Source organism: Primulina eburnea, chromosome 11 (assembly GCF_022965805.1).
Source record: "Primulina eburnea isolate SZY01 chromosome 11, ASM2296580v1, whole genome shotgun sequence".
In the NCBI taxonomy this organism is placed as follows: Eukaryota; Viridiplantae; Streptophyta; class Magnoliopsida; order Lamiales; family Gesneriaceae; genus Primulina; species Primulina eburnea.
The window spans coordinates 38,046,098-38,058,422 of NC_133111.1; the positions used below are offsets into that span (position 1 = coordinate 38,046,098).

The 12,325-nt window shown below is 41.3% G+C and overlaps 1 protein-coding gene and 1 pseudogene across 1 annotated transcript; both read right to left on the reverse strand.

Moving 5' to 3' along the window:
* Positions 1-116: 116 nt before the first annotated feature.
* LOC140805801 (NF-X1-type zinc finger protein NFXL1) lies at positions 117-3,708 on the reverse strand. The gene has a single exon (XM_073162107.1). It carries the CDS (start codon positions 3,706-3,708, stop codon positions 364-366), a length of 3,345 nt encoding a protein of 1,114 aa, XP_073018208.1. The 3' UTR covers positions 117-363.
* Positions 3,709-5,924: 2,216 nt separating this feature from the next.
* Positions 5,925-12,325, reverse strand: part of LOC140805802 (protein transport protein SEC24 B-like) — a 48,974-nt pseudogene continuing 42,573 nt past the window's right edge.

Consider the following 12,325-nt stretch of genomic DNA (forward strand, 5'->3'; position numbering starts at 1 on the left):
AGTGTATTTTCTAATACAATTTAATGATTGATAAATGTGAGGTATTGACAAACAATTTGGAATAGAATGATTTTAATCATATTTGTATATTCAAATTTAAATTGTCCGATAGACGATTCATAAATAGGGGATAAAATTTCATTTTCATAGAAAAGCCAAGCCAGAACAAGGTAGGCTGAGCTAGAGTCCGAGAAATTATACCTAAAAACCATATCCAACCCCCCTTCAAAGAAAAGGAATTGCAAAACAAAATACAGCGGAAGAAGCCACTCAATGGCCGCATGTCCTCCCAAGCATCCACACTCAAATCAAAATATAACACCAATACTCCTAATCAAAATTTGTATTTGTTGGCTTTTTTCATCATTCACATGCTTTCTCCCAATCGTCCACCACATCGCCAGATTGGTCGTCGCTCACCCCTTCTTGCAGTGTTGGAGGGTTCATACAAATAACCTCTGGTTTAGATTCAGTAGCTGAAGGGCTTTCTGGCTGTTTCGACATATGCTCAAGCTTAACTGAATCATTAGATGATTTCGAGGTGCTTCCCGAATCTAGAACACTCCATCTGTTGCTAGAAACCATGCCGGGAGCTTCTTTCCCTTTCGATGAAGGCAACATGGAATCAGCAATATTTGCAGACCACTCCTCAGCACCCCAAGAACTCTCCTTCCAGTCAGGTTCCTGCAGTACTGCCTTCTTCCATGGGTTCCCTTTCAGCACAGTGACGGTACCATCCTTGGCTGCTGCGGCAGATCCCCATGCGTTCGTGGTGGAAGTGATTGGAGTAGCACTGCCGTTTTGAGGAACAACAATAGCACCATAATACACAGACCCCTGATCCAGTCTCCTCATAGCAGTCGCAGCTCGGGCAGGATCACCAAATACGGCCAAGGCATTCTTATCATTCAGCCAGACTAATTCACATTCCCCTCCGAACCTTAGAACCAGGGCACTAATATCTGCTTCCCTGGGCAAATCAAATAAAGCAACAACAAGCCTGGGATCCATGTCCACCAGAGAGTCAAAAACGGGGGGTTGAATTAGGTTGCTAAGATTGGAACCTTTAACACCGAGTATGCGAGCTGGGGCTTTAGACCTGGGCGTTACATGAACGACAACAAATCTTTTTGGCTCCCAACCAGCAGCATTCACAGATAGCTTCCACCTTTCTGCAATCAGTCTCACAGCATCTCTCTTCTCCTTTGACATTATGCAGAACACATGAACTTTAAGTGCATTGAGCCCCCCTCTACCCCTTCCAAGGACAAGATATTTGCACCTCTCTTCCACAGATAAGACCCATTTAGAGTCACGCCTGAGAAGGTCTGAAAGCACTTCAGACACTGATGCGTTCTCGCCAAAGTGAAGTGCAGTCAAGTTGGAAGAATTAGCATCAAAAGCATCAGCGAGAACCTTTTTGCGCTCCATTTTTGCACATTCATCATCACACATAAGCTTCCTCTGACCAAGTGGAATTCTCTCGCCATTGCCTGCGGCAGGTTGGAGAGGAGCTGTCAACTTCTGGATTGTAGAAGCTTCAAGAACAGTATCAACATTGTATCCAGAACTGCTGCCCCCAGTATCACATGGAACTGCTGCGGTGATTCGGCCACAAGAACAAGTAATTGTAATAGAAAACTCGCATGTCACGTCAGGACATGCAGTTGAAGGGTGACAAAGGGCAGTACAAGTATGCCTGCAATCTCTCCTTGGCGCACCACATGTCTGCCCACAAGATACTCGCAAACCAGTAGTTGATCCAGTGGAAGAATCACATGGCGATGGATGACAAGTCCTAGAGCACGCATGTAAGCCACATTGTCTGGTCTTTCCACATAACTTGTTGCACCTAATATCCTTTGATCCACAAGGAATGTTCCGGAGAACCACATGCCCGCCAACACACTCCTTTGCGACAGGAACTGAGCAAGGTGGGCAATCCCCAAAATGGCAGCTATGTGAAGAAGGATGACCACAGGGCTGAGGAACTGAGCAAGGGTACTGACATGAAGGGAGAGGCGTACCACATGGGAGAGGAGGAGGAATTGAAGTTCTGCCGCAAGCACAAGACAAGTCAGTAAAAATAGTCTCCAGGCAGGGAGGGCAATGACCACTGTGACAGAGTGACATGCACGAATGCTGCCCACACCTTAGCTTCTTCTCACATGGCATGGAGCACAAATGAGGATCCCAATCAACCATGGGAGTGCTGTTAGAATTAGAAAGAGGACAACACCGCTCGCTGCACCGGTGCCTTCCACAGTTTTTCTTCAGGCCACAAGGTTTATCGCATGTATAACTGTCAATCCCTGAAACAGTCTTGTAGCACTCCACAGTCCGAGAAGTTGAACCACAACGACACTTTTGGGTAACAAGTACAGGACATGGCGGACAAGCCCCACGATGGCATGTATCCTGACAGTGATGTAATCCACAGGGGAGAATCTTTCCACAAATCTGGGAACAAGTAGGGATAGGATCCAGACAACTCTCCCTATCCTCTTTTAAGCCTGTCTTACCACAGCAGCATGCCTTTATTCTATCAGGCAGCAACTCACATTCCCCACATAATCCTGGATGGCAAGTTTCGATGCAACCATGATTGCCACAATTAAGTGTCTTCTCACAAGTAAAACCACAAGAGAATACACCATCTTCAACCTTGACTTCTCCCTTAACAATCATATCTCCACAGCGAACAGTCTCAATGTTTTTCTTACAAAAACAAGATGCATTAACAAGAACCTGGCAAGGATCACAAGGACCCACATGACATACCCCTTCACAATAATGCCGCCCGCAATCAAGAAGCTTGCCACATGTTTGTCCACAGGTGAGAACAGACTTCCGATCAGAGCATCTTGTTGTAATCACTTTCTTCCCACAAGGACACCTACGTGGTGGAGCAAAGGCCTTGCAAGGGGGACAAGGACCAGGATGGCATTGTAAAACACAAACATGAGGACAAAGATCCTCTTTACTCACGCCAATATCAGGACCATCCTTTTCCAATAATTTTCCACATTGCTCGCCACAAGAATGCGGGGTCAAATATAAATCTGAAGGGGGGTCTGGTCTCTTCCCGCAAAAGCAGACATACCGAATGTCCTTAGACGACACGAGCTGAACAGATTGACATCCAGGACAACGCCAATTCAAACCCTGATTCTTTTCAGCCAGTAAATCTACAGAAGTAGGTGCTCTAGCCCATTTTTTAATACAATTCAGGTGAAAAATTGAGTAGCAGCTGGAGCAGGACCATATTGCGGCAGACCTTCTAACCATGTCATAACAAATCATGCATTCGACAGATCCCTTCAAAAGCTTCTCCTGAATTTCCTGCAAGAGTTGAGGAATGTTCATGTCCTTCACCACCTTAGCCTTCTCTTTGCCACTATCCATCCCCCGATCCTTCTCCTTCTCTTTGTGTTGATTAATAAACCGATCACCGTTTCCTCTTGGCCCGAAATGGTTCCTATTCCGGTTGGGGACAACAGGTCGAACCAACCTATGGACTGAACCCACACCGTTCCCATTTCCATCATCGGTCTGGGTTGAAGTCTCAACTGTAGCTAATGGACTTACTGTTGTGGTGGTGGCTGCGGAACCTCGCAGGACCCACTCACGACGGTTATTCTGGAAATGATTGTTTCTAGGTCGTCGATAACTGTTTTCCCTCCCGCTCGTTTGATCAGAAAAGCTCATAACTCGATCCAGAGATCCGAAATCGTGATCTGCTGTCTCCGTACTAGTGTCTGAGAGAAACAAATTAACACGAGGTTCAGCAAACAAAAAACAAAAATCAGCATGGAAATCATCAATCCCAACCAAACATAGTACAGAATGAAAACAGAAACCCTAAATTTTCTAATATACGGACACCACGCCGAATAATTCTCAGAAATCGTCCAAAAATCAGCAATAGCAGTAAAAAAAAGGGGAAAAAAAAGACAAACAAGATAGAAATGGTAGAGACCTGAAGAGCGCCCAAGAAACTGAAATCGATCCTGAATCTCCAGAAATTATACACCGATTTATGAAAATCTGAATTTGTGGGTAGAGGGTTGTGAGAGGATCAGGGGATGAGATATTTAAACAACAGGGGAAACGTGCCGCCCAAACAATGGCAGCAAAGAGGGAAAGAGAGAGGAAGACGGTGTGCGACCTGAGGCCCTAACAGAATTCAACACACTTTTACATATTTTATATATACAAGTTATTCTAACACGTAAAATAAAATTTAAAAAATAATAAAAAGATTAAATTGATATTTGTATTATTGAAATAAAAAAAATAATAAATAAAATATGTTAAATTTTTTTTAAAAAAATCATAATTATAATATAAATATCATAAAAGTGTAAAATTGAAAAAAAAAATTGATGTCTTTTTCTTAAGTGTTATTGTCTTATCTTTAATTTTAATAAAATAGAATAAATATTTTTTACAATATCTTGAATTCTAAAAATGATAAAAAATAATAATATAATCTCTTTTATTTTTTCTAAAACATACACCTTTCATATTTTTCACTTTTGATAATGTTTTAAAACTAGAACTGATTATTGAAATGATTGAAAATTATCAGCTATACTAAATATATATACTGAATTATAAATTATATAAAACAAATGAATAACATCTATTGAAACGATATTTCAGCCATTTATGAACAATGTGTTTGGCAATTAGGATTTGAGAGGATTTCGTGGGATTTGGAATTAGATTTGAAAATTCAAATATTTGAAATTCCATTTGGTGTTTGGTTTAAAATTTAAAAATGGTATTTACAAATCCATTTTTTGTTTGGAGAAAAAAAGATTCGAATTTGAAATTTTAAAATTTTACTAAACTACCCTTAGAAATCATATAACATAAATAACTAAAAAAAGTTTAAAAATTAATAATTCTTCTCTATTATTTGTATTTGTAAATTCAAAAATTAATTATTATTTATTAATCACAGTGCACATAAAATAATAATTAAAAAATCATCAAACAACTTCAAACTTTAACATGAAATTATTTATTAAACATAAAAAGAGGCTTTGGTAATTACTATAATTTTTATTATATTAATCACTAAATAACACAAGAAACTTGTAAAACTTAAACAAAATCTTTCAACTTCTAAATAAAGTTAAAAGGAAAAAAAAGTTTAACCATTTAGAAACTTTGGATGGAGAATGATGTGTTGGATAAAAAAATAATTTTATGTTTTTATAATCCAAATCCCACCAAATCTTATCAAATTTGATGGGATTTGGATATACTTGTAGAAATCCCATGAAATCCTAAGCAAATCCGAATCTTTTTTTGTTTTTTTAACATCTTGCCAAACAGTAAAAATAGGATTTTGAAATCCAAATCACATGAAATCCTCCCAAATCCTGATTGCCAAACACACTCGAATTGATGATGGTGATTGGAATTTCCCCATACAGCAATAGCTCTGTGAACATAAGAAGAACATTCATCATTCTCCGTCTCCAAGATTTTTATTGTTGCTCTTGGTACGAAGAAAGAATCCTTATTTTTTTGATTGGGGAGCGATTAATTGTAATCGAGTCTCGAACCCGATACCTCATCTTTGGTAGGGGAATAAAGAAGCCTTTTTTGTTTCAAAACAGATGAATAAACCTAACTGCATTTACATAGATGCACGTGTATTCCACATGTAGGATGAATATTTAACAGAGAACCAAACCAAAATCAATAAAGTCCAGATATAAACAATCACCGCAGCAAATCATACCGGTCGGTATCAACGACATACAATAGTCTACAGCAAGAGAAAAAGTCAGCTTTGCCATCAGAAATAAAAAAATAAAAATTATTTGTAATCAGATAGAACTTCCTATAACAAAATCAAATTTAGTTCTTAAACATATATGAACTTCTACTTCGATTGAAAACTATACCTCAAAATCGTGGCGACAGACCAACTACTCTGAATCTGATTGATACAACATATGATTGATCCTTAATAATACATTGCAAAACAAATGATAAAAGGTGATGGAAAATAAATATTAAACATCAAATATTTGTCAGTTTACTTTGAACTTGTCGATGGATGTGTATTAGGTATTCAACGTAAGAAAGCGAGCCCAGATTCTTGTCTTCCACCATGTATGAGAAAAACATCATTCCTGCACATCAATAAAAAATATGCACTTTTTAACTTGTAAGATCCGGAACAGGTTTTAGTTCATACACTTGTCTTATGGGAGTTAGAGATCATGAGAAAGGGAAGTAGTGGCAGTTAGTATGCAATTAGCCAGTGGTACAGTAAGAATTTGACTCAAACTCTATCTATTGACGAAGTCCGATAGCTAATTGAGTCTAGTTCATGCACATATAAGTTAAAGCTCGAGCACTTATCGAGCTTATTCAAAGTTGGAGTTCAAGTAATTTTTGTGATATTTTTAGACTGCTATCATAACCTTAGTTATTTAATCAACTACATATTTGACAGCTAAGTTTACAAAAATCTGACAGCACTTTAGCCATTTTTGTCTATTTCTCAAGTATCTAAAAAAGTGTATGACTACCGATCTAGTTCGATCGCTCAATTTGCAAATCGAACTCTTCTACAACAAACGCTACTCTTGCTTGACTTGTGTTTAGACTGGGACTTGGACCTAACTCAACCCCACAACTTCCAAGGACTTAATCCAGATAATGTCATTGTCACGCCCCGGGACCGGGGTTAGTCGACACCGGCGTTATCTCGCAATCACATAATTGCAAAATAACAAGCCTCGTAGTAGATCAAAATAACCAGTCTTTTTCATAGCCAATGATCGTCTTTACAATGCGATAGAAATAAAATGCGGAAGCGTAAATACATAATACTGAAATCGTAAATACATAATACTGAAATCATAAGACTGAATAATCAACCGATCACGAAATAGACTGCTCTTCACCATCCCCAAAAGTATTCTTGCTCCTCATCCTCAATTTGCTTCTCATTCTTATCTGGGAGGGGAGGTAAGGGGTGAGTATTTTGGGGGGAATACTCAGTAAATGGGGGCCAATCGTGCACGAAACATATCGAGGTTATACATATAAACGAATTATCACAATGTCAATATTTAGCATGTCGAAATAAAAGAAAACGGATACAGCACTGAAATCATCTCATTTTCTATGGTTTTTTAACTGATCAGTCCCCTATATGTTACTCCTCTAAGGGGCGAGGCCAAAGGAACGGTTATTATAACCCACCGCATCAGGGCCTAAACAAAGATTTCAAAGTTCGGAATTTCCTTTACCATTTCTAAGTCGAATCATTACAGTGCTTAACAAATACTCAACATGCTTTCAATAAACGAAAAATTCCAAGAAGCAGAACGAATATATATGTTGATATAATTTTCAGAATCATAGCTATTTTCGAAATATAATATGCCAATCGAAATAGTAGCAAAAACCCACTTACTGTATTTCGGTTGCTCAAAGAAACGTAAACACGAACGGCGAGATTGCGGCAGAGCTTCTAGAGGGCGAAGAGCTTCGAGACTACAGCGTTGCTAGAGAGGATTTCGAGAGTGGATGCCAATTCGAATGAGGAGCCCTCCTTTATATAGGCACAAGAAAACCTTCTACAAGGTAGACTCCAGTCGCTCCCTGAATGACGCCGCGTTGATGGCTCCCTGAATGACGCCGCGTTGATGGCTCCATGAATGACGCCGATGGCTTGATTTCGGCTGGAGTGATTTCGGCTGGTGCATGGAGTGATTTCAGCTGGTGCATGGTCTTCACATTCTCCCCTCCTTAATGTAAGTTTCGTCCTCGAAACTTGGATCCTCTTGTCCTTCGAAAAGGTAAGGGTAATGGTTTCTCATTTTCTCTTCGAGTTCCCAAGTGGCTTCTCTTTCGGTGTGATTGGACCATTGTACTTTGACGTATGGGATCGTTCGTCGTCTTAGCACTTGGTCCTTGGCATCCACAATTCTGATCGGGACTTCCTTATAAGTAAGGCCTTCATTCAAGTCTCCCTCGATTAAGAGTGGTTCAGCTTCGAGGATGTGGCTTGGATCCGAAACATATCTTCTTAGTTGTGATACATGGAAAACATTATGGATTCTAGACATACTCGGTGGGAGTGCCAATTTGTATGCAAGTGTCCCCACTTCCCTAGAATTTCAAAAGGTCCAACATATCTAGGGTTCAGTTTCCCGGGTTTGTTGAATCGAACCACACCTTTCATTGGTGATACTTTCAAGTATGCTTTGTCTCCCGCTATGAATTCCACTGGTCTTCTTTTCAAGTCAGCCCAACTTTTCTGTCGATCTTGGGCAACTTTGAGTCTCTCCTTGATTATAGCGATTTTATCCACTGTTTCTTGGATCAATTCGGGTCCAGTGATGGCCTTTTCTCCTACTTCATCCCAATATAGTGGTGACCGACATTTTCGCCCATACAGAGCTTCATACGGCGCCATTCCGATGCTGCTGTGAAAACTGTTATTGTAAGCAAACTCAATCAAAGGCAAATGTTCACTCCAATTACTGCTAAAGTCTAGGGCACATGCTCTCAGCATGTCTTCCAAAGTTTGAATTGTCCTCTCTGTTTGACCATCGGTCTGAGGGTGATAGGCCGTACTGAGAGTGACCTTAGTTCCCATGGCTTGCTGAAAGCTCTTCCAAAAACGAGATACAAACCTCGGGTCTCTGTCTGACAATATGCTGACTGGGACTCCATGTAATCGTACGATATTATTCATGTACAACGTGGCTAGCTTGTCCAAATTATAGTTCATGCGGACTGGTAAGAAGTGCGCAGATTTGGTGAGTCTGTCTACGATTACCCAGATGCCATCATGGCTTTGTCTAGACTTTGGTAGCCCAACCACAAAGTCCATGGAGATGTGTTCCCATTTCCATTCTGGAATTTCTAGAGGTTGAAGAAGTCCCCCAGGCCTTTGGTGCTCAGCTTTGACCTGTTGGCACACAAGACATTTGGAAACAAATATCGCAACATCCTTTTTCATTCCACTCCACCAGAAATTCTTCTTTAAGTCTCGGTACATCTTGGTACTGCCAGGATGAACTGAGAAATTCGACTTATGTGCTTCTGACATTACTTCTTTTCGAAGGTTATCCACGTCTGGTACGCACAATCGTCCTTTCATCCAAAGGACTCCTTTGTCGTCGATCTGAGTATCTTGAGACTTTGCTTCCTTAGCTTGTTCCTTAAGTTTTACTAGAACTGGGTCTCGATCCTGGTTCAACTTGACGATTTCTCGCAGACATGGTTGAGCGGAGAGTGCAGCTAAGGTAACCTTACCCATATTCCTCCGACTCAAAGCATCAGCTACTTTGTTTGCCTTGCCTGGATGGTAGCTTATAGTCAAGTCATAATCCTTCAACAGCTCAATCCATCGTCTTTGCCTCATATTCAATTCCTTTTGGGTGAACAAGTATTTGAGGCTCTGGTGGTCTGTGAAGATTTCGCACTTGGAGCCATAGAGATAATGTCTCCATATCTTCAAAGTAAAGACGACTGCTGCCAGTTCGAGGTCATGAGTGGGATAATTTCGTTCATGCGGCTTCAACTGCCTTGATGCATAGGCAATCACTCTTCCTTCTTGCATGAGTACACATCCCAACCCTTCCTTCGATGCGTCACTGTAGATGGTGAAATCCTTATCTTCCGTGGGCAAGACTAACACTGGTGTAGACGCGAGCTTTTCTTTCAATGTCTGAAAACTTTTCTCGCAGTTGTCATCCCAAATGAATTTAGAATTCTTTTGAGTAAGCCTTGTTAATGGTATGGCTATGGAAGAGAATCCTTCAACGAATTTCCTGTAATAGCCTGCCAATCCAAGAAAACTCCTAATGTCTGTGGCGTTTCTCGGTTTCGGCCAATCTAGAATTGACTCCACTTTCTTTGGATCTACTGATACTCCTGCTTCCGATATCACATGCCCTAAAAAGGACACACTGTTTAGCCAGAATTCGCATTTCTTGAACTTGGCATAGAGTTCTTTCTCCCTTAAAGTTTGTAGGGTGAGGCGGAGATGCTCTTCGTGATCTTCTTTGCTAGGAGAGTAGACAAGGATGTCGTCGATGAATACCACTATGAACCGGTCCAGGAACGGCTTGAATACTCTGTTCATTAGGTCCATAAAGGCTGCTGGTGCGTTCGTCAGACCAAAAGGCATCACTGTGAATTCGTAGTGTCCATACCTTGTCCGAAAGGCCGTCTTTGGGATGTCTTCAGCTCTGACCTTCAATTGGTGGTAGCCCGTTCTCAAATCCAATTTGGAAAACACTGTGGCTCCCTTAAGCTGATCAAACAGGTCATCTATCCTTGGAAGAGGGTACTTGTTCTTGATAGTGATCTTATTCAATTCCCTATAGTCAATGCACAGTCTCATGCTCCCATCTTTCTTCTTGACAAAAAGTACTGGAGCTCCCCATGGAGACGCACTTGGTCGAATCTGCTTTTTGTCTAGCAATTCTTGAAGTTGCTCTTTTAGCTCCTTAAGTTCAGCTGGTGCCATTCGGTATGGTGCCTTGGAGATGGGTGCTGCTTCGGGCACTAAGTTGATTTCAAACTCAATTTCACGATCCGGGATTGTCCCTGGTAGTTCTTCCGGAAAGACGTCTGGGAATTCTCGTACGATAGGGATATCCACTGGTTTAAGTTCAATCTCTTCCTCCACTACGTTAATCATTGCTAGATAGATCTCTGCTCCGGATTTCACGGCTTTCCATGCTTGGGATGCGGAAAGGAGTGACTTCCGTTCCTTGGATTTGCCATGATACACGACCTCTCTTTGGTCCGGGGTTCGGAGTCTGACACTCTTTCCCTTGCAATCGACCATCGCGTTATTTCTTGCTAACCAATCCATTCCTAAGATGACGTCAAACTCCACCATGTTTAGTTGTATCAATTCTGCCTGGAATAGTTGCTCATTGATACAAATTTTACACTTTCGGTGCACTCTATGTGTTTCGACTGTCTTACTAGTAGGAGTCGCTACTCTAAATGGTTCAACTAGTAATTCAGGTGTAAGCCCTAGTTTCTTAGTGAATCTTTTAGATATGAATGAATGAGTAGCACCACTGTCAAACAACACATAAGCTGGCATTTCATTGACAAAAATAGTACCTGCCACGACATCATTTGCATCATCTGCTTCTTCTTGGGTTATTGCAAACACACGAGCGTTGGGCTTATTTTCCCTTGGCTTGTTGGGGTTAGCGTCAGCATTAGGCTTGGTGCCTCTCTTCAATGGCTCGGGACAATTAGCGATTCGATGCCCTAATTTCCCACAATTGAAACATGCTCCTGTCTGTCTATGGCATTCTCTAGAATGACGGTTATTACATTTGGGACACATCTTTGGTTCTTGGTAAGTTGAGTGGGACGAGGTACCCTTGAATGACCCGTTGGACTGATTTGGTCTCTTGCATGGTGGCTTCCCTTGAGATGGCTGTCCAGTAAGAGGCCGTTTATTCCTGTTCTCGTCCTCACGACGCTTGATGTCTGTCTCAGCTCTTATTGCTGCTCCCATTAAATCAGCAAAGCTTGTAGGTTGATAAACTGCTAAGGATGACTGAATACGGCTGCTCAATCCCTTTCTGTATCTGTGCATTTTCAGAACTCCATCTGCCATGATTGTCGGGGCATAAGTTCCAAGGTCATTGAATCGGGAGGTGTAATCTACCACTGACATGTCTGGAGTTTGCGAGAAGTTCTCAAACTCGCTCAATTTCTGTAGTCTGACTTCTGTTGGGAAATACTGTTTGAGAAAGACATCTCTGAATTGTTGCCAAGTGATTGCTCCGGCGGCTGTCAGGGTAGGTGAGACTGTTTCCCACCACTTGCTCGCCTTATCTTCCAGGAATGGTGTTATTACATCTACTTTGAGTGCCTCGGGTATCTCTAATAATCGCAGCTGGGTTTCCACACTTTTCAACCAGTTCTGGCTACTTTCAGGGTCGGCGTCTCCCTTGAACACTGGGCAACGGTTCTTACGAAGGGACTCGTAATGGTACTTGATTCCATTCTGTGCCGGTGGTGGTTGAGGCTGCTGATTACCGTTACTATTGGGGTTTCCCAAGCCCTGGATAGTTGTTGCCACTATGGTGGCTATAGCCATCAAATCTACTTGGCTCAGGCCCATTCTGGGAGGTGGTGGCGGTGGATTTCCGTCAGGATTCGGATTCTCATTATTGTCATTGTGGTTGTTGGCGTATCGTGGGTTGCGATTGGCTCGTGGAGGTCTTCCGGCCATTTCCTACAAGCGTACAAGTTTCTAAGATATTTATTGCACAATTTGATAGAATGCATTGAATAATTT

Excerpts from the sequence above, each read along its gene's own strand:
- LOC140805801 (XM_073162107.1), bottom strand. The coding sequence starts at position 3,708 with ATGAGCTTTTCTGATCAAACGAGCGGGAGGGAAAACAGTTATCGACGA.